The following is a 23941-nucleotide window of genomic DNA, read 5'->3' as shown; positions in this document are numbered from 1 at the left end:
ACAGCATGAAATCAGCCTGCAAGCTGAGGAAGTGTACCAGAATTTGTTCCACAGTTTCAAAACAAGTTCATTGTAACTGTAAATCATTAGCAGCAGATATTTGCCTGGTGAGTTATTTGTTCTACATGATGCCCTCAGCATTGATACACTTTTGATGACTGTTTGCTCTATTTTGAAATATAGCATTCTTTCATATTATAATCTGAGGGATATCATGATGCAACGAAATATTTCTTCAGTCCTCAGAGCCATCTTACTAGAAAGCAAACTAGGCTCATAATTTTTGATGCTTCACATTGAAAAACTTTTCCATGTTAGAAAGGTAACAGGGCAATATTTTAGAGGATATGTGTCCAAACATATCCTATGATGCCATGTTAAATCCGAATAAGATGTGGCTGTCTGCCTACATGAACGATCATAATAGCTTTCAATAATGTAGTAACTAAAATGTATATAGGAAGCAGTGTTAAGAAGTAATTGAAGTTCACAGACCTATCAATCCCAGTATCAGTTCCATAGTGATCTAGCAAAAAAATCTCTTCTCACACCCATGTTAAAGGCCATGCTCAGTTTCCAACAGCAAGCTTCCACAAGAACAGTTCGTATTTAAAATCAGATTTTCCTGGCATAATGGTTTAAATTAGGGTTAAAAATGATCATGTATGCTTAGCAATTTTTGATGAGAAAGTTAAAATAAGATAGTTTGCAATTACAGTTCTTCATAGTGGTTTTCTGCATCGTCCCCCTGCCAAGGAATAAAGCCATGCTGATAGCTGTGGCTCCTTTTTGCAAAGCACCTATTTTGATGTCAATATAACAAGCCAATTGGAGTAATGTTTATGTTTTGCTAAGGTAGACAGACCATCAGCAATAACGTGAAACTCAAGACACTAGAAGATGAACAGGTGAACGAGAAGATTTAGATTAACAAAAATGGCCTTCACTTCAAAAAAATCTTCACCTTGGGAAAAAGGTTGCTAAAAAAGCTATTTTATCACTGATTGGATATATTAAGCAATGAAGTAGGTTACAGCTAACACAGTGAATCCTGGCAGGGAGCGTAATAACGTGTTTTTGGTGTAAATCCTTCGTAATGTCTACCTCCTCAGAACATACCTGTGTCTTGATTTAGAGCTTTGGTAGCCAGCGGTCCCCTTTTCCAAGGGGTTTGGATACTGGAGCCCCTTAGCACACACCTTGATGCTAAATGCTATGAGTGTGTTTAAACACTGATAGAGTAGCTCAGCTGTCCACCACTAAAGAGGACGGTAAGCACCAGGACTCCAATGAAAGTCACAGGCAAGAAAACTGAAGGGCATAGCACCATGCAGGGACCAGTGACTGGGACCATGTCTCTGTTCATGCCACAAAGCAATGCACAGCCACGGTGGAGTCAGCATCCCCCCAGACAGCGTGCTGGCACAGCATGGAAAAGCAGGGCACCCACACAGCCACAGTCGTTCTGGCTCAGGGCTGCAGCAACAGCCCTGCCTTTCACTAGGAAATACTGGCGTGGGCACAGCTCTTCCCTGTTGAGGCTGTGCTGCTTCCATCTCTACAGAAACCCAAGCTGGCACCACTGCTCCTTCCTTCACTGCTTGGTGCTGTGACACTGCTTGTCACAGCTACACTGGCCCGAGTCAGGACTTGGGCCTTCCCCTGCAGTCTGCATTGCCCGCGGCAGCATGATGCTGACTTCACATTGAGCATCCAGCTCCCTTATATTCCCATTTTGGGCTCCATGTCCCTTCACACATCTTTCAGGTCTGGCAGCGCAAGGAGGCAGGTAAATGTGACTGATCGTTGTCAAAATAACAAAATAACAAAACGGGAAGAGGCCTTTCACAGAAACAGAAGTGGAATATAGATGCAAGTCATTTATAAGCTCGGACTGAGCAAAAATCTCCTATGATTTGGTGCTGCAAACACTTACACATTAGTAACTTCAGCTGCACACAGCCCAACTGCAACCAGTGAGACAACCTGAGTGACTAAAATAACTTGCAAGCCTGAAAGCAAGTGCAGAATTGCTCCTTCATGTGGTTGTTTTCTCCTTCTTCACTATAAGTGAATAGGTTTCTGTCTCTCACTCAGCACTGCCAACCCAGTACCTCTTAGGATTGCAAATGGGTGCTCCAAAAATACCATATTTCTAAAAAAACCTAGAAATTAAGATAAATGTTACAACTGATATTCTTTTTTTCTTTTTATTGCTCCCCTGCTTCCTCTGTTCTTAGCAACTCCCAAGGTTCTTTTTGCCAGATTTTCCTCTATATTCTTTAAAAACCTTCATGAAAGCAGAGAACCTCATGCCATTCAAATACAGGAACTGAGTCATTAGGAGAGGATACAATTTCACAAACCTAACAATAACACACAAGAGACTAAAACTCCCCCTTTCCTGCTGAAAAAAAAATAATCCACAATATGTGGCAAAAAAACAAAATCAAAATCACATTGATAGAGCATTATACACCTGTTGGGACTAAGGCAATTTGGCTATAAGGTTAAGGGAGAAGGCCAGTCCTGCAGAAGAGAGATGAAGGAGCACAACAACAAACAGATTGAATATCTGTTGCAACTAAAACCAGGAGGAACAGTTTTTACATCCTGTTGAAGAAAGTGGAGAAAAAGGGAAGGACTCCTCTTTTGGGGATGAGATGGGCAAGTATAGTTTAAGGAAGTTTAATTTTGTTTTTAAACTGACAAAAACAACCAAAAAAAAGTTACAGGATATATTGGTTTTGCTTAGGAAATGTTCAAGCTGTAAAATACTGAGAATTTGGGCACACACTTGCGACATCGTTAGTAGCACAGCCATTGTTTGCCAAGGCTGTAGGGTACAGCTGGATGTCACACCAAAGCCATTCTGCCTGTTCACTGCAGCCAAACGTGCCAGTCCCACTCCTTCAGCCATGATTTGCCTTCACCTTCTCCCTCCCCAGGCAGCCCTCCCTTCTCATTGCATTAGTTATGGCGGGAGGGAGAGAAGGGCTGCCTGAAACATGCCACCACCGGGCAGACAAGCATGAGAACAGATGCATGAGATGGGACTGGATGTGCAAGATCTCCCTTTTCAACAGCAGCGGACATGAGATCAGCTTACTAAGATGTTGTAGACACTAAAAGTTTCCAAGCAACCTTCATGGAGAAGAAAGCCATTGAACCCACCTCTGGCCCACAGAGTTCCTGAGCCACAAACTGCTGGAGGCTGGGACAGCACTTAGGGGAAGTCTGCCTGTACGTTTGCCTTGGTCTCGGTAACTCCTTTCCCAGACATCTGCTCTTGGCCTCTGAGGGTAGGACCTGCCCTCAGCATAACAGTTCTTACATGCTTAGCTGTGCTGCCACACCAAACCCTGCAGTTTTGCGCACTGCACTTTGGAGTAAGCCAGCGCAAAAGCAAACCAGCTTACACCCCCCCCCCCATCCCTATACACACGTCCACTCCTGCACTGCACCAGCACAAGTACCAGGGTGCCAGCACAATCGATCCAATCAGGAATCTAATCTAGGATAACATTTGTGGAGGTGGGGTTTGTTCTGTGGTTTGTTGTTTTGTTTTGAACATAGCTTAAGATGAACCTGGAAATGCACTGCTTTACAGTGTAAAGGCATATATGCTAATGAGAGCACATGGAAAGGCATGGTAAGGGCAAAACCACATCTTCCACAAGCAGCACCAGCTTAAAGCTTTGTAAAACTCAGGTCTAGAAATCAGTCTCCTTCCGAGCACCTTCAGTTCCCAGCAAAAAATGATAACTGAGGGGGTTCTGCACACTTTACAGATTATAGTTTCGGGAAGTAAAACCACAGCGCATCGCTCAAAAGACTGAAATAGTTTATATGTATAAAAGATCAGCAAAAACACAAACTGAGCAGTAACTATAAGTATCCAAATACAGGAAAAATTATTTCCACTTAGTGCAACAGAGTACAAAACTGTCCAACACTTATGCTTCTAGGCAGTGGTTTTCTTATGAGTAGGAAAGAATACAAAAAATAAAAACATAATTTTGATTATCTTGGGAAACTATAAACAAAAAAAATCATTAAAGCTAATGAGATTCAATCCAACCACGCAGCATCAATGTAAAATGAGAGATTTTTGACCATGTAGGTCCTTATTAGCTTGTATAGAAATAATTCTTTCATTTTTTACAGTGTTGCTTTCTGAAGGACTTAATTGTTTGTGATCCTCTAAAACACAGCTTTATTTAAGAACTGTGGCCATCAGGCTTAAAAAGTTAGAAAGGCTACGCTAAAGCACCGCAGTACAATAAATACACAGAAGGGAGAATGCTCTTGGCACATACATTTTCCCCACCCACGTTGCTGTCTTTGATGATATCCTCCAACTCAGTGCTCAAGTCCTAGACATTATGGGCAAATAGTTCCAGAGTAATTAGGAGCCAATAGCTGTTTCAGTAATATGCTGGGCCTGTAATGCTTGCATTTTGTAATTGTACTATAATATGAAAGGGATTGAAGTCATGCCTCAATATCCAGGAAATTCAAAGGGCCCAAATGAAAGGCCATAACCAGTCATAGCTTCATGCAATCCAACACCATGGCTTTGACAAGTGGCCAGTAGCAAAGTTAGAAGAGGATGCTATAGAAGATTATCAAAATGAGTTATTAGTCTGTGTTCATAGGAGGGAGAAACTGTTTTCTAAGTACCTTGGAGGTAGAGAATGTCATCACTACCACAGAATTAAGTCAAGTTGGCTTAGGAGAGGAGCTTGAATCATCCCCATGAGCTGACAGGGGAAACAAAAAAACCCTGAAAATAAACACACATGTACTCCTAGCCTAATATAATAATATATTCAACTATAGGTTAGCTCACTATCACTAACACCCCGCCTTCCAGTATAACCTAGTTACTGCTTTCACTTAAGCTGGCAGCTCTTTCATTCTGAGAGGCAATGGAGACTGCATCATTCAAGCTCTAGCTGTCCTAGACGTTTTGGAGGATTTGTAAGACAACACCAGAGAAGGCAGACAAATTCTACAATTTACTGGGAAAGAATCACAGAACAGCTCATCTTTCTGCAGCACAAAGAACCATAATAAGTACCTAGCAAGCACACAGAAAGAAACAATTGCAATAAGCTCCACAGGTTAAAAATGTCTCCTTTATCAATTTTAACTGCAATGCTTTAAAAATTTCTGTGAATGCCCAAACAATCCTGTCTCAGTATTTTAAATACTTCCACTGCATTGCTTTAAGTTCAGCTCTCAGAATCTAAACAACAGCTGAATAAAATCTGAACAAAGATCTGTTAACTTACAAAAACATAAAGAATTTTTGGGGTTTTCTTCTGCATCACTGAAGATGAAATTTGTTTTAAATGCTAATCAGAACTCACCCCCAAGACCCCAAATCTTTCACAAAAGTTCCAACCACAGAGAAAGTCGATTTCAAAGTTGTGATTAAGGATTACGATGGCATTCTCTTTCCCATACTTGTGGTAACTCTCTGGGTCAGTGTAGAGGGTGCAATCGGTGCCTGACCACCATTCCAGCAACATCACCATCTCTGGAATAAACAACAACAAACATATGAATGTACACAGTATATACAAACCCACAAATCATTAGTGTGTTGAAAAGCATCAGTTGCCCCAACAGCACATGGCAAAGAAAGGGCTGCAATTAAGCTGAAATGCTGAACATAAACCACATAGCCACATGTTTTGGTATAGCAAGGAGGGGTTAGGGGGAGAAGGGAAACAAGATGACATGGAAGGAGGGAGCAAAAATTTTCCACAGTGATACTGAGAAAAAGCAGTAATTTAAAAGTTGCCATTTAAATATGAAAAATTTTATTATCAGAATACATGTAAAATTAGCATTTGCACTTCATAATATTTTCATGCAAGTAGTATAACAGAATTACATGAAGACCAAAGCAAGCTTTTAGGAGAAAGAAACATGCCCATTTTCACTACATATAGGTCCTTCTACTTCTAAGAGCTCTGAAAGCTAAAAATTTATGAAGCATGGACAGCAAATAGGGCCCAGCTCACTCACAGGATCATTTGGCTCCTGGTTGGACAGGCTCAAACTGCAGTGCTCTCGGCAAGCCTAGCACGCAATGTAAGTGACAGCACAGCCAGTTATTACATATTGTACAGGGATGTGCTAAGTGACCACTCACAGCACCTTTCCCTCTTTAATTCCTGTCAGGGAAAGGATCAGCATATAATATAACTAAAGATGATGATGTATGTAACACTGCTTTCAACAGGTAATAAGTACATCCAGGAACTTCTGCTCACAGTCTGACCACTCGTGCAAGCGGTCTAATGACAATGATGAGTGAAGAGCCAGAGGTGTCAGCAAGCCCACAGCGTTTCTCCGCTTCAGGGTCCTCAAACTCATCCAGGTAAAGCTCATTCATTCCAGTGAGGACTGCTGACTGAGGCACCATCCACACATAGTTGATCTCAATGTCTGCTTAACCTCTGGAAGCAGCTCTTTCTAAGACTGTTGGAAAGGGGCACTCTACTGCTGCTCTTCGGCACAGCAAGGGGTTAGTTAACTACTGCAGGAGAAGCCGTACAGCCAAGTATTTTACCCAGCAGAACAGCTGGTGCCTGGAAAAGTTCTTTCCACGGCAATGTGCCCATTTCATACAACTTAGAGAAAACACTCTGCTGCCAGCCTTGGCTACAGCTGTGTTTTCTGCAGCTTTGAACTGAACCCTCTGAAGCCCCTGTCCCATCAAGATGCCTGTGGCTAGGGCCCTGATCCAAGTATTACCACAGCAGATGAAAAGGCTGTATTTGAATTTGATGGGTGGAACCCACAACATGGGATAGCATCAGCGAAATGTATCTGTAAGCATCTAGATCAGTGGAATTTCCTCGCTGGAAGATTTCACATTATCATTAGTCATCTTCTTTTACCCAACCAATGGTGTTACTATGTTATTTTCTCTTCCCTGCTTGAGTTACTTTTTAAGTTTCTTTAAAACACTCAAAGCTGACAGGAAACTGGCATAAACAAACTTTGACCAAACAGCAACCACACCACCTCTGCCTCCTGAGCCAGCACAGACCTTCTGAAAGCCACACAGGGAGTCAGATCTAGGAACAGATTAAAGTTTATGCAGCAGGAATTATGTTTAATCCAGCTCACTGTGCTCCTGTCCATCTCATTTGCCACACAAATGTTTGTGCCAGCATACAGCCAGTGACAGGCAGGGCTGCTTCCTCTGGCCCCGGGGCCAGGCAAAGGGACTTGGAAGGACAGCTACCGCTTGGGTAATGAAACACAGACTTGGCATCACACTTCTGTTTAGTGTCTCCTCTCTGTTCACCATGGGTTGCTAGCATTCTGGAAATACCTAACTACAAACAAAAGAGGCTTTCATTTAGAAAAATAAAAAAAAAAAAAGGAAAAACCTTACTATCAGCGAGTTTTGAAAGTGAAACACAATTGTCCATGTCAGTCTTTAATATGGGCACCTCTGGATTGTTCATCTTCCTGCTTTATGCACACTGTTAAGGTATTCTGCATAATACAATTTTAACCTTGCCTACAGAGATGTAGGTGCCCAAATCTCACTATTATCCAGTCACCTTTTAAGTGTCCAAAACATATCGAAGATGGGACTTCAGCATTTTGGAAAGGTCTATCCCAGGCCTAAGAAACAGGTTTTGAGAAATGGGGTCAGAGAAATGGGGTCACAGTCTAAAGTTAAATACTGAGAGGTTCAATTCAAAGTTTTCTTTCTGTTTCATAAAGCTCCCTTATATTTACTCATACCTTTTCTACTGATATGTTTCTGTCAGCTGTGACTGTCCAGCACAAGGATCTTTATCATGTGCCTTCTCCAGTTTTTGTACTCCTGCACTGTTGACACCCCACAAAGAAATGGAAATTGAACTATATCAGATGGTAATATTTGTGATTTTCTGGTGAGAGTTACACTACTACTCACTCTGCTACTCCCCACCCACCGCACTTAAAACACAAATGAAGTGTCAGGCAGGTGAAAAAAGAAGCAATCTGTGAACCAATTAAATGAAAATCACAGACATAGGAACCTCAAAAAATTTGACACAATATAGAGCAGGAAGCAGTCTGGACAGGACATGAAGAATCAGGTTTGTTGCATGTACACTTAATGCTTCCTTCTGTTAACTTGCTAGAAGTAAGAGTCATATATCCTGCTACAATCGATGCCCTACACACTTGACAGGAGTGGGTCAATCATCCAGAGCAAAGCCAAAAGTTCAGACTGGGTGAAGAACTGCCATCTACAGACCAAAGACAACAGGCAGCTGGCAAAGGGCCCAGATCCAAGAAGAGGTATTAATAGTAAGTACATCTGTACGCCCCTTTGCTGATGAACTGAAGTGCGGGGTGGAGGGGAGAAAAACACTGTTAAGTATCCCAAACCATTCCGAATTAGCATTCAGATTTGTTCCCAAATCCTAATTCTAAGAAACAGATATGTGGGTTGGTAGGACAGATGAGGGCTGTTCAAAACAGAGCTGTATTTACAAGCAGGTGAGAGGGTTCTCAGTAGCCTCCTAGTGACTATCATACAGCTTTTACCTTCCTATTTCCTTACACTATTATCAAATACAGACAAGAATTACACTTTGTGTTTGTTTTGCTTGTAACTAGAAGACTGATCACAGGACTTGCGAATTAAGTCTTGACAAAGTTCCCCTGGTTTTAGGCAGGGGAAGTTGAGGTGAGTCAGCAAACCAACAATCTTGGAGAGCCATCTCAACAGAGGCAGGGAATCTAAAAGCAGTGGCTCAGGAGCACTGTCTGTCAAGATGGAAAAGGAGAAAAGGAGTTATGGGACATGTTTTCTTCCTGCCAGAGCTATCACATAATTTCTGCACCAAAGCAAAGGTTTAATGCAAGGAACTGGTTTTTGCTGAGTGAGAAGTACCCTCTTTATAGGGTGCACATCTGCCCCATGAGAGTGTCTGCTGAAAGGATGAGACATCTGAGATGCTCTCCTGGCTTCAAGCAAGCCCCAGAGCACCACACACATCCTCATTCACTTCAGAGGAGATCAAAACCAGGTCAGCCTTTGAAACTTTTGAAATCCTTTCAATTAGGTCCCCCACTGGCCCCAACTAGTGAAAATACTGACAACAGTCAGAAACAAATCTTGTACATTTTCAGTCATCATTAGCTAAATTAATTGCCTGAAGCTTTTGGATGACATTGTGCTGTGCACTGGAGAACAGGCATTAGTGACCTGACAAATTTTATCTAACAACGTTACATTCAGGCTAATAGCCCATCTCTGTTCAAACAACGTTATCCCTAATATGACAAAACTATGTTTAAGGTACATAGCTGTAGCTAAATGACTGACTTCCCAATGTCCCCCTGCTTATTCCTAACCAGAGCAGATATGCACTCCTTCTGCCACAGTAGAAGTTATTAATCAATGCATGTTATTATGCATCAAAACAGTATTTAGAGACACAGAGTAAGAACTAAGCTGCAATATGTTAATAAAACAATGAGTGTCACTGGTTGGAAATTGATTTCCTCACAAAAGCCTCACAAAAGCCATTGTGGAGATAGACAAGTGAGAAAACAAACACATGGCTAAGCTTCCAGACTTCATCTACTAAGAAGTGCCCTGTGACAAACATCTGCAAATCTACATCTTTGTGAGTATGCAGCTTTCTATCAGATTGTTATTTTAAATAAAAGTCCTGCACTCCCCAAAACACAGGAAAATTAAATCAAAAAAAAAAAAGGTAACTTGCAAACCTTTACAGAATCAATGATTACACTCTGGGGTAGAGCACAATCACAGAGAAGTTTGTGATGGACTTTTCTGGTTTGATTTTTCCTTAGCTAGGAATTCAACTGAGAAACAGAATGATTGCCAAACAGGATTTTCCCTTTTAACCTCTACTGCTGTTAAACCTATTGCTTAAAATAAAAATCTAGTGATGATGTTTGTAAGTCCCTCTTAAAGAAAAAGCCACCTTCACCTGGAAAAAGCAACTTCATCAAGGTCACCCCACTTCATTTTGAGTGCTCTTTTGTCCTGTCTTCCTAGGGAATTTGATTTGAACAAATGAATAATACATCAGGAATCTCACTATACAGGTATACCACATGCATAGAGCTCTTTAATTACATACTTTCAATCTCAAATACATTCCAAAAAAGCATATAAAAATATTTCTAAATGCAGTTTGATTCTGCAGGCTTCACGAGTGGATTTTTTTTTTAAATAAATACAGCAGAAGTAGGTCCCTGTCCCTCACCTTTCATGCTTATTTATCATTGACGTGCTCATGAAGTTGCTGCACAAACACAAAGCAGGCACTGAATGGTACTGTATTAAATACAATAAATACCATCCTCTAGCCTTTAAATTTTTAACACTTTTCTTTCCCAATCTTTCCACTCTTTCTTTCCCCCTGCATTTCCAGCCTCCCTTCTCTCTGTGGTTCTCAAGCAATGATTAGTAGCATCATGCTACCAGCTTACTCCCACAGCCTGCCACAGAAATTTATTACCCAGAAACTTGCTGTGGTAGCTTAACAGCACAAGGTCATTCCTACACACTCTGCTTGCCTCCTACACTGTGTGGACAACCAGTGCAAATCTCCTTCTCTTTATATATCAGTCAGACTGTAAACTAAACATCAACTCATGGTGGGGAAGGAGGGAAATCTCTCTCTCTTGCTCCCAACCAGAGTTGGGCCAAGATTTCTAGCTTAAGGTTTTCCCACCCCCTTTTATTTTTTTCTAATGAGGTTTTGGAGTTTCAAGAAGATTTTATTTGCAAGAAGTTTTTTCTTTCAAAAGACTGTTAACTCCAATCTCAGCCAAAAAAAAAAAAAAAAAAAGGAGGAAAAGAAAAAAAGAACTCCCAATAAATCAAAGCCTCTATAAACCAAACTACAGGGAAGATGTATTCTCATTCTACTTGTATTCCCTATGATATGTAGTTTCCCATCGTCAAGGGATAAGACTTTGCAGCTGCACAATATACAATCCAACTAAGAGGTTGTACCTACAAAAGACACAATTAGACATTTCAAACTTCTCATCTTTTTACTTTGAGTTCTACTAAAAGAAAACCATTTACTAAATACTTACTGAGCAAAGCTATCAAAACACCTCTGGGGTACAGTGAAGGAAACACGCTTATAAATACCTATGAGACACAGCATCTTCCTGGCCCATAAACTGGCATGCAGCATGGAACCAGCTCGGAGGAAAAACAATTGCTCCGCCAAGCCATCATCCAGATACGGGCCAAGGCCAAACCGCTGGCTCAGAGGCCCTGGGACCGTTCCAACTCTGCTTCCCATCATTTGTGCAATGTGAGCACAACAGCACTACCAGGACTGATTTGGGAAAAACATCGACCCACTTTCCAGAACAAGGACAAACTGTCAAGCAGCATGATGAATCAATACATTTTATCTTTAGCTTTACTAATTGAATCAATATGATCATAAATTACTTTTAGACAGTTTCCCCTCTTACTAGAAGCATTGTTTTCCACAGTGTTTCAGTGTATATATATGAGTAAAAAGGTTTTATGTTCTTAAATCTTCATTATTTACCCACTCTTTTACATTTCCCAGTCTGTTTCCTTGAACCAGATGCACTAGTGTAAATCAGCAGATGTAATGTATTTCATGGTATGTTTAGGCAAACTAAAAGAAAATGTGCAGGATAACAGAGAACCAAACCATCTGCATACCTGATGGAAATGGTACAGTTCTTTTGCAGATGTTCTGTAATTCTGGTTCTATAAACAAGTTAATCAGCTTTTCACTCAAATCCTACTGGACTTCAAAATCCAGCCTTTGATTCTGCATAACAATACAGTTTGAGTCATCCTCACTGACTTTAGCCAGTGCTCACATAAAAATATAAAGATTAACCAACATATATTACTTTGTCCAGAACTAAATCATGAAATATCTTCCCTTCCTCAGCTCTGGCAATCTTGCTTACTTAAGCAATGCACTTTTTAGGGAAAGATGAGGTAAACATAATACTAAATCCATAGTTCAGCTGTGCAGGGGTATATGGTTTTTTTCATTTTATTGTATTAGCTAACATACCATTCAAATGGACTGAACTGTACAGGTAGGTATTACAGAACTGAACAAATTATATATTTGATGTTTCATTAACTCAAGCATTTCCCCAGCTTTAAAGAACCCTGGTGAGCTAAGGTGAGAATTTGCCTGAATTCAAGTAACATTAAGTTATCTTTAAATACTTACTTTATTTAGCTCAAAATGTTATTGCTACTTGTCATCTCTAGCCCAACAGCACTAACAGCCTCAGCTGATTCAAGTAATCTGCACAAAATCCTCTTGCTGTCCTCCTCTGACTCTTTCCTTCCCACACCTGGTCTGAACACCACAGCTGAACTGGCAAATTCACACTCATCCATGTCATGGGGGTTCCTAGCTTACAAACCAGCTCCTCCTGTGATACCTCTGCACAATTAATGCAAAGGAAGGGGAAAAAAAGAACATGCCCCTGTTCAGAAGGGAGTCCTTGCAGGAAGTCAGGATCAGCTTTAAGAGAGGCTGACAGGAGGGCGACAGCATGCACCACAGTCTTCAAATGCCTGATACTGACTTTGTCTACCTGAGTGTTGCTAGTTCTTCTACCCTTCTGGAAGAGGGAGAACAAAAACAACATCAAAGAACCCCACCCTGTTACACATAGTGACACTTTATAAGGGGAGACAGCTTTCCTGTCCTTCAGTGCAATCAATCTGAATTGCCTCAATGCCTGCACTTAAAAAGAATAAATAAATAAATAGAGAACATCTCCATGGCTGACTTTAACCACAGCTAGTTACATGAAAAACATTTCAGGGAAGAAGGGACACACACACACACACACACACAGAGTACTGACACTTGTCATTTTCCATCACAAAGTGAATTTTGCAAGACTGAGTCATTAAAATAGTTAACATTGTTCTTGTATACCTAAATGAACTGTTTGTTAATATTTTTTTCAGATCAATTACTACTCTTGATAAGCCACAGAAACATTGGCATTCTAGGTTAACCATAAAATGCAACTAAAAGCATAGTTGCATTATTATATTTACTCAAAAGTACAATAACTCAAAGATCTCAAGTAAGTACAAAACCTGTTTTAAGGAACAACAAAATTGTTTCCTTTTATGTTGTTCTTCATTTATTTTAACCTATGTATCAAGGCAGCACCAAAAAAGAGCACTTACAATTGCACTCCTTTATTCTTACAGTAATATGTGGTAAAAGCATAGTAAACTCTCCACTACAAATAAAAAGCATGACAAGGTGGCAAAACTGTGACCACCATTCCTATTTTCAAAGACCAGGTGGGATAAACAGCTGGGTCATGAATACACTGCATAGAAGACAGGGGAAACCATCTCCAAAAAAAAAATATAGAGACAAATTAGGCTAAAAACAGTCTGACAGCTAGTTTAGACCATGTCCACCCATGGACTTGAAACAGTGGCTTTCTACCTTTCTGGATTTTTAGACTACAGCTACTAGGTGCATCTCCTAAATGCCTTCCATATAGCAAATTAAATCTACAGGTAACTAAAAAAAAAGCAAGCCTACTGTCTTCTGTGGGCTACTCAAAAGCCTTCTATGCACCACACAGGGGTCAGAGACCACAGGGTTAAAACCCTGGATGATACCTACTACATCAACTCTAAAGCTGCTTAACAGGGATGTAAGTGCTTTCACCTTTGGATTTTTTTTTTTCTCCTTAAAATTGTTTTGCAGTCAAAAGGGGGAGGGTGATGCTGCGGAATCATGTGCGCACACACACAGAACAGAACAAAACAAAAACAAAAAAAACCCAAAGCCCTCCAAAAAGAACCCCCTACCAAGCACCTTTCTCTACTAGCTGCAGATCTGTTTTTGGAGATGTTTGCCCCAGTCCCCATGAGCAATCCTGTCAGCAAATGCCTTGAGTAACACTTTAGTGACTTACATGGCTGTGCTTTGAGAGCCAGAAATCACCAACACACAGGAAAGGCAGGAATGATGGCTCTTCATTCCTCACTCACCACAATAAATTACTGGCTGTGCTTTCAAGGCAAAAGATAAACACACCCAAGCCCTTCATATACTCAGGCACAAAGACCCATTTATTTCAGCATTTGCATGCAGGGGAGTCTTTTAATGTAGTTCTCTTCACCAGTCTTATATTCCAACAAAGCCAACGTGTTGCTTTTGCCATGAATGACTGAAGTCAATACAGTATGCGCTGATCAGAAGGAGTTAGTGGCAAGGAACAGTGAAAGACGACATGCCACTTGGCAAGTTCCCATGACACCACATTTGCTTTGTACGGGCGTGAAACCAGGCAATGGCATCTCTTGCGGATGTGGTTTCTTATTGCCCAAAACACCACTGGCTTTTTTCTGCCGTGCACAGGAGCAGCACCAGAGAGGAACTGTTTCACAAAGAAAAATGGTTACAGAGCATCACTACAAGTCATCATGCAAAAGGAACACTGATAATTTCATTTCCACATTTTTAAGTAGCCTCCTATATACACACATGCTGCAAAATAATTTTTTCTTCATGCATGCTTGGCCTACTTCTAGGTTTTGTCATTTCTAAGCCTCCACATCTTTTATTTAAGAAACACTGTCCCCACTTAACTGCTCTGAATAAACTTTTCCATTGTTAAGAATGGTACATTAAGACCATTACTTTTGCAATAAAGACCTCAACTCTCATTTCTTCACGGCAATTAGTTACTAGCAGGAGGGAGGTGAAAGCCCAAAACAAAGCCAAAAAGCTACTAACTCCAGCTAGCAAGTGATCCCCAAGAAATTTTGGGGGGAGAAATTACTGATGCTCCTACAGGAGAAGGCTACTCAAGAGAAGGAAACAACATACATCTGTCCTGAGTGCACATGTGCACTCTGCATGTTGGGGGATTCACAGGACTGACATACTGATCAACTGTGCCAAAGGTGCTGAGGGATACAAAAGTGAACATGATGTATGAACAGAAAGCCAGACCCCATATATAGAACTTGACCCACAGATCTGCTGCTGACAGTCACTAAAATCTGGAAAGAAGTCTAAAAGCCAGGCAACTCCTTCTTGCTGTTTTTATACGATTTTTCTGTGCAGATTCCCCAAGAACCTGCCTGCTGCCTGTGTAAGAGCTACAAGGGAAGAGTCATCTTCAATGCTTCATAAAAAAGCAGAGCTCCACAGCTGATCTCTAAATGTATCAGAGACTAATACCTAGAAGCTCCAGTTGGAATCAAAGCCTCACTCCTTGAGAGTTATACAGAGGGTCACTGCTTCCCCTCAAAGAATGCCTGCTCTCCAGTACGTCAAAAACATTCAGAGCATAGCTAGAAAATTTATCATTATGATATTATGATTTCTGTCACTCAGCACCTCCAGCTAACCCCACAGTGCTCCACAGACAATTCCCTGTCTTTCTCTGTCCTTCATCCCCATGTTCCCCAGATACCATCTCCCTCTCCTTCTTCCTCTCATGGTCTAATGGATGAATAGCAAAATTAATCTTAGATCAAGTGTTCTCAACCTGAATTTAATGTGAAGATTGCAATTTCTATTTTAAACTTGAAGAACAGCTTCTGCATGTGAATCATTTCCAGTTTTCCAGGTATGTCAGATGTTCTAATAAGAGACATTACTTTTACCTACAAGTCTCATATCGTTTGTATTATAAATTTTTCTTAATTCTATTCCGCCTGTCTTCAACCACATCACCGCCCCCAACAGTAAAAGCCAAATACACTATAGCCAGTTGTTATCTGTGCAAAGGCAGGATGTTCAAGCATCTCCAGTCCCTCTGAGTATTCCCTTAGCACCCCTGCAACAAAAGCTAACTGTCACCAAGTAAGGAAACAGAATTTCACAATTCAGTTGCGTTAAATCCCCAAGGACCAGCTTCGACCACCAAGTTCTTTGCTAACATGTTTCATTTTCTAACAGCTAAATATTTTCTTTATTATAACTCTTATTGTGGCCGCACTAAACCCAGATGCGTCTTGCAGGCTTTACTTTAATATGCTCCTCAAAGAAACAACTTCTCTTTGTATCTATCAAAAGAACTGATACTTTGTAATTAGTGTCAAGCTGCAAGATCTCTCCCACTCCACTTCTACTGCAGCTCAGGTACAGCTGCCCTCAGCCCTGTGGCAAAGTGGTACAAATGATCCTTTTCAAGGCATTGCCTGTCACAGCATTTCTATGATAACATCTAACAAAGAGCACTTCACACAGGTACACACACACCTCAGAAAAGCAGGCTAGGTTCCAAGACATCAGGACCAATTTAACAGCACTAACCTACTTTCCTGGCTGGCACAAACTGGGTATCTTAAGCCATCAGCATCATCCTCTCTCTTTAAACTGCTATATGCATGCAACTATTTCTAAAGTAAACTTGAATTTCAAAGTGAAGGACTGATACTCTCCACGTCACCTTCCTGATGTTTACCACAGCTTTCTGGAGTGCACATCAGTAACACGTTCTGAAGAGGCGGCAGGTCCCCATGGAGAGGGGATGCTGCAGAAGCGTGCTCAGGAGGACAGCTCTGCCTTGGCTGCTATGTAAGATTTGCATCGTGAAGCAGCTTTCCTGAAACAGAAGGGTGGCTAAGGTGCATCAGAAATAGTTTTCCTCTGTCCTCACTGGAATGAAGCATCTTATCACTGTGAGCAGTAGCTGGGGTGAGGTTTCACTGAATTTTATTTATATTTTTTTATTAGGTTGTTCAGTATTTGATGTACACAGACCAGAAAAGCCCAATAGGTTCATCCATATAAGCACTGGCAGGCATAAGATAGGAGCGCTGGGAGAAGAAACATGATGATGAATGGATGAGAAACAACCGAAAAGAGGTGCTAAACGTTCTGCAGCAATCAGTAATACAGCATTTGGTAGCTCTTATCAGAAACTTTAACCAGCGCATACACATCACCCACTTTCTAAAGAGCAAACCACACTTCTCACATTCCTACCTTGACACACAGACACAGCCTGGAACTACACAAAGCACCACCGGGCCAGCGACATCCCTCTGCCGGCATGCCCCAACCTACCATGGCCCTGCATCATGTCTCACCCAGGGGAGCGTGCAAGGACCAACTTCTGCATCCCATTGATAATGCTGTTGCAGCAGTCATGACTTGGCTGAACAGTACCTACAAGATTGTTTCAGTTCTCATTTTGCTGGTTAGGATGGCATATTAACATCTGAGCCCCAAAAGAGAAGCTCTTAAATGAGAGTGGGGTGAACTATACTAAGGAAGGGCCATCTTAAACTGATACACTTAAAAAGTTAAAGCCAAGAAGTATTATACAATGGTTACAAACCTGCTCCCAAACTTTTCTAAAACACCAAATGCATGGACAAGTACTTGCCACCTGATATTTGAATCTCTACAGTTTGTTTTCAAGCTTTTCCTGAAGCCAGAAGGGCTAGAAACAGACTTGCTCTGAATACAAATTGAGAATCTGGCATAACCTGACAAACTTTCAAAAAGACAGAGATCACAGGGCTTATAGCACATACAAACAGGGGAAAGAAAAGCAAATAAAAGAAGATGCAAATACATGTTTAAAAAAAAACCACCACCACTAGATAGCAAGGAGGAACAAAACACAAGTATTGTTAAAAACAGAAACCAATAGATGAGCACAGTTGGCTACAGAATTTTACCATTTTTGACAAGGATTTGAGAGAGAGGTCTGAAAGAAGCAACTGATATATTTGTACATTCACACAAGGAGCACAGGTCAAAAAAGATCTGCTAGTTCAGAAAAAAATGAGGAGGGAGACAGTAGAAGAGCAATCAGGACTGCAACTTAAGTTTTAAACAAAACAGACACTTTCTTTTTTCTGAATAATGGAAGTTATAATATTTCTTCATATGAAGAAAGACAGTATGGCTAAATCAGGTTTGGATTTAAATGAATGGGAGAGGAGGAGGAATGGATGGATAATCAACTCTACTGAGGTAAACCTGGAAGTCTGTTGATGAACTCCATATTGGATTTGATTATGGAAGGAATTAGTTTCATATTACTTGAGAGAAATATCTTCCAAAGAATTCTCTCCTTATGACCGAGTTCTCTGACACCGAATAGTGAACAGACACAGTTAACAACTAAGACTAAGTTCAGTCACTCCTAGCCAGTATGAGAGAAATTTCTTTAGATAACCAAGAGTGTCCCAACAACAAAGCAAACGCTTTTGCCCCACTGTCATCAACAGAAAACAAGGCCACAAAGAAGATAGCTGACAAGGAAGCAGTATGAAAATAAACCTATTGCATTATTCAAAATCTGATGAATTCAAGCGGGCAGAGCCAGATGGTCTCCATTCCAGAATACTGGATCAGAGGGATCAGAGATGAAGCCTTGTAACAGGAATGGTTTCAGACTGAGCATGGCACCATGTTCTTAAAAATAAAGAGTGATGAATAGAAGCGTACTATTAATAATTAAAGACTGGTGAGTAGATGAATGATTAGGGTAACTACAGAGGCGCTAGTCAGAACTCAGTACTATGTGGGGCTTAAAAGAAAAGGAGTTATTCAGAAGAGATGTCTGCAAAAATTGGAATTAAAAAAAAACTATAAATTTATCAAAGGTCTTTATGACATTTTCTGATAATTTTCTGATTTTATAGACAAATGAAATACCTCAAATCTAATGTATCTAAGCTGTAATAAGCCATTCCTATGGTGTAATAACAGAAATTGGTATTAAAGCACAGAGAAACTGAAGATTAGTACACAGCTGTAAAGAAGGTAAACTGTGATCAAAAGTGTGCATCTGTTGATCTATTTTGGTCAATGTGGATAAAGGAAGATTTCCTTGAAAAGCTTCCTCAGGACCAAAGTGTTCAATGCAAGAAATTCTGTAGATGACACAAAGTCAGAACACACTTTAAGAATCAGATATCTTGAAAGGTAAAGTAACAAAAATGGGATTAATTTTTATAGGATAGACTACTGGATGATGCCTTACAGAACTAATAAAAATAAAGCCTTGAGATTTGGAAATGACAGAGGAGTAAGATATTTGGGAATATTAACCAGCCACTGAAAATTTCTGATCTGTTCATACTATGCAGCTCTAAGAAGGAAAAAGATGGCATTAAGAGTTTTGATTTTTTTTTCCTGGAGAGAAAGGGAATGGCATCAGTTTGGCTGCACATTGCACTAGTGAGACGATCTCTGGGCCAGCACATCAGTACCAGACACCCACACTCAGGAAAGCAGAGCTGAAAAGAAGCAGGTGCAGACCAGGGCTACCGCGGTGACTAGAAGAGCCTGGATCACACAGCCTACCAAAACAAATCCTGAAAGAGGATCTGATTGCACCCCACAAATACAGCTTAAGGCTGGGGGAGGTTTCCAGTGGGAAAAGAGAATTTTTTACATTAAATACAACTGGCACAAGAACAATTGGGTGTAAAGTGCTAGAAAATACAGGTGTCTGATATTTGGAAACATCTTCTAATAGCTTTAGCAGGCAAAAAATACCTTTATAAATTGAACCAAGTTTCATCTCAAAAAGAGAGTAAGTTATACAGCTGTTAGAAACTATTTGAATTTGCCTCAAAGACACAGGGATTTCCTTTTAATCTTATTTCTGGTCTTTAGGAAAAAAAGCAAGAGTTTCCAACTCGTCTTACAGGCCAGGGTCTCCTCTCTTCTGTCACTGCTTGGGAAACGCACCGCTGGGCTGTCCCACCACAGACTGCAACAAGTGCTCCCGGAACAAAGCGGAAGCAGTATGCAAGGGCTTGTCTCACTGCAGGCGAGCACCAGGCAGCCACCCAGCCCAAAGGGGTTCTCAGCAGACAGCCCACCATCCAGGGGGCCACAATCTTAAAAATCAAGCCTGCACAAAAGCAAACAGGAGCCAAATTCACGAACCTCTTGGTCTCAACTTGTAGTATTTATTCAAGCACAATTGACTTCTTTGGCGTAATGAACCATTAGCGTTTTCTTTATATTGAGCTATCAGTATTGTCCATACTTCGGCTTTCACTCAGAACAACAGCACACATTTATGTGACTGTTTTTGCATTGCTGAAATGCACAGTATAGACCATCAAAAGATTAGAAAAGTTATTTGAATATTTTAAGTGAATCCTTCATGCTTAATGCACACATATAGAGGGAAAACTTAATTTCACATTAATTTCTCTCCTTCTAGTATTGATTCTTACAAAATCTTAACTTCTACATAGAGCAAGTTAACCCTGCTTTAGTCTCAAGTGAAACAAAAATTTGGACTTTGGAAAGAATGCAGTTCAGAAGAGAAGGCACATCAAGAGAGAAAAGCCCAGTGCTCTAGATGTCTCTCTCTTCCACATGTTTAACTTGCACTGTTAGTTACTGATGAGAAGGGATGTGAACTAATCTCAGAGAAAAAAAGACTGATGATAAAAAAAGACTACGAGTTGCCATAGAAAGCAATCTCTAGTACAAACAATGATAAAAGTGAATTTGATTAGGAAACTGAGCAAAAGGTAACTTAAATCCTAAGAAAGCCTGCAGTGCTCTTAAATAAACCTTCTTGTTACTAAGATTTACATTTCAATGAGGTATAAACACATATAAAAGAAAAAATTAAAATCTTCTTAGAACTGCAGCCAACTGTAGTGGCTGCTAAGGTTTTTGTACTTTTCCAATACTATTTGCCTGTACTATTTGAAATAACTAGCATACTCATAAGAAATATCCATATATTACCAGAAATAAAATGTTATGATTTATTTTTTAGGAGTTAAGGCAGATATAACTTCTACTTAGTTTTCTTATGCACAGCATATTCTATCCGAATTTTAGGACTTGTAACAAAAAGCTGACTTAGTACCTTTATTATACTATCACAGTTAATTTAGCATTCAATTAATGGTGAATAGCCACTGAACCTCTACAACTTTGAGAACACTGACTTCAGAACAAAACCATTACTCACTTTTCACTTGTATTCCCTGGATTCCCTGACTCTTTGCCTATAATCTTACATCATCTCATCACGTGAGGTCTTGAGAGACAAGAACTATGTCCTGGTGCTTATTTTAGTTTCTTCATCCCTAACAGTGACCTTCACCAAGTGTTCTTTAAAGGGACAATAAGGTCAGAAACAACGAATCAAACACGTGGCTTCCATGAATTAAAATAAACAAATATACCCATCAAGTATTCAAAGCTGTGATATTTGTACTGCATATAGTATGTAAGCACTCAAACTGAAGTTATTTAAATATACAAAAAACAGACACTTTCTCACCAAAGAATGCAATAAACACCAGAAATATTACAGTCTATTAAGAGGACATACACCCAACCAAGTATACAATCATCTTACACCACAGGTAAGGACATCTGTACCTCTCAAATCCCGTTTTATTTCATTGTGCTTATATTAATACTCCCTCATAACTTAAGTGCAGTAAGAAAGGTAGAGAAAGAATCCACACTCAGCACACGCTGACCTGCTCAGACAGCCTGAAGCAGGTCAGGCTTGTTCCCAGAGATGCAGATGGGAGGATTCCCCTAGCCTGTCAAACCTTTTGGTGCTCAGACTAAAAGGGTGCCTGCAAAACCCTATTACCAGCTTGCCGCTCCGCAGTCCCAGTGGCTCAGTGTAACAGTTCCAGAAATAGCGTGCACAAAGGTAAGCAGCCTCTTGCTTTTGCATGACTGCTGCAACAGTGCTGTACTCTTCGAGTCTTTTGCACTGAACAGCTTTTCGAGCAAACGCAGGTTTAGCTGATGTAGTACGCAGCAACCTAACATAATCATTAGGCTTTGCCAGCACCAAAATGCATACTGTCTTGCTCTGGTAACCAAGACATTTTTCCATTTAATGCTTTGCAAAAATTATGAAGGGTAGCAGTCAGACATACCATTTCAAGAAGGTAGAGGAGGAAGAGCTATTGCTTTCTTTTAAAAGGCATGATCTGACTTGTCACAGAGGTAGCAAAATCACTTCAGACTCACCAGGCAAACATTTGGGGGGGGGGGGGGGCACACATGTGTGTTTGGTGGGGAGGTGGGTGTCACAAGAGGAGATGCACATACCCTTTCAATATTTCTCTCCTCAGCTTTATCACAAGTATTTCTAGAACAGGAGGCTAAGTACAACAGAACCACAAAAACAAGAAAAAATTACTTCAAGATTTAAGCAAGTAACATAGTATTACACAAAGTATATCAGATACCAGAATTAAAAATACATATGTGTGTGTGTGCGTGCATGTACATACACACACATATATACAGATATAGATGCATATGAATTTATTGCTTTTTCTCCCATGACAAACTGATCAAAACTGTACAGAAATCCCAGAATGAAAGCTGCCTATGACAAGAGTCAATGATTTCCTTGAAATAGCCTTTTCTGAGCAATCATTACCATTTCTGTTGCCCCAGTCTCCTCAAAATGAGAAACACAGGGCCCATGACCTCACTCTGACTTGAGTCATTTAATGCAGTGCTTTTCAACCCACAGGGTGATACAAAGTTCTCCTCCTCCCACCCCCTAAGCCACACACACTACTGAGTTAACTGACTGAAATACCCTGACTTAACTCATGCAGGCTGCCATTCCTCTTTGTATTTGGAGGAGCTTTAGCCTTTAAGAGAAACCCCTCTTGACAGTCATCTGGACTTCTCATGGACTTCAGCTACTTGAAACTAGGAGGTGCACAGTAATAGCCCCAGTTCTGGCTAATGTATCAGATACATCAAGGGCAGACTGTGGAGTTGTTTGGTCGCCAACTGGTGCTCTGCCTGAGTTCTTCGAGGTCTTCCATGAACGCCATTTAGATTTTCTCTAGCGGTCTTGTCTACAAAGCTGGAAAGTGAAAAGCCAACACAAATAAGCTACATTTAGTATCTGAATTTACTAACCTTACTTGGAGGCTTAGACATGAATAACCTCCTGAGTTATTGACACTGCTGCTTCAATATCTTTGCAACAGCTTGGACCACAACAGAACCAAGGAGAACGGGATAAGAGGCACCTAGAAGTACTGCAGACCTCTATCATTATGGGTCTATTACTTGATAGGCGTGTCATTTTTATCAGTTCAGATCCCTCACTGATTGGAGTTGCCAGGTAGGCTGATATCATTGGAAGAAGCAATGTCAACAAGTTCATCTGAAGGACAGAAATCACTCATGACTTGGGATGCCAGAAGCATCACTCCTTACAGTTTCTTCTTTATGATTGCCAGGGCATGACTGAGAAGCACTTGTGAAAAAACAGCACAGGAGCAGAGGATAACACGCCAGCCAGACAGCATGCAAAGGACCCCCAACAGTCTGGCTCTGTGGGATGAAAGTTGTAAGAAGGTTTCCATAAGGAAAATCTCACCCCAGAGTTCTCCAGATATTGCAGGATATCAGAGCACTCCTTGACACAATGCAGCAGCAGGTCCATACTGCTACTGGGCAAAACAAATAGATCTTTAAGTTCAGCAAGGAAGACTTTGCTCTTATGAACTCTGTGCAAGGGGCAGAGCGTCTTGCAGAAGAAAATACAGAGGAAGGAGTAGAGCTTCTCCTACAGAGGGGTCCAGATCAAGGGGCCAGCCACAAACCTGAAAAGGAAGTCTCTCTTTGCACTTATCTAAGGCAAAAATAGTCAAATAGCAAAGGAAAAAGAAATCTAAAAGAAGATTCAAACCCCTCTGTTCTAAAGCCTACTTGAAATTTCAAACCAGAGTTGGCTATTTATAAAAACAGCCCACACAACTCAACAAAGAACATGGACAGAAAGCAGGATTTCATCTGACATCCCTAGGTGGAGGGGAACGTGCGCAGGCCACAGAGCCAACATGCCCTTAATACCACCACTTGCCTTTTAGATCCAGAGAGCAAATGCAGGGCATGCAGGTTACAGAGTCAGT

The 23941-nt window shown here is 40.7% G+C and overlaps 1 protein-coding gene across 2 annotated transcripts in view; it reads right to left on the bottom strand.

Annotated features, from left to right (window-relative positions):
• Positions 1-23941, bottom strand: part of AGPAT4 (1-acylglycerol-3-phosphate O-acyltransferase 4) — an 89957-nt gene that overhangs the window by 35147 nt on the left and 30869 nt on the right. For both annotated transcript variants that reach the window (XM_067293508.1, XM_067293509.1), the window contains one exon: positions 5376-5545. In XM_067293508.1, the coding sequence (XP_067149609.1) occupies positions 5376-5545 (170 nt within the window). The remainder of the gene's footprint in view (positions 1-5375; positions 5546-23941) is intronic.

This window comes from Apteryx mantelli, chromosome 3 (genome assembly GCF_036417845.1).
Source record: "Apteryx mantelli isolate bAptMan1 chromosome 3, bAptMan1.hap1, whole genome shotgun sequence".
Classification (NCBI taxonomy): domain Eukaryota; kingdom Metazoa; phylum Chordata; class Aves; order Apterygiformes; family Apterygidae; genus Apteryx; species Apteryx mantelli.
This window is presented reverse-complemented; position numbering and strand designations above follow the sequence as displayed.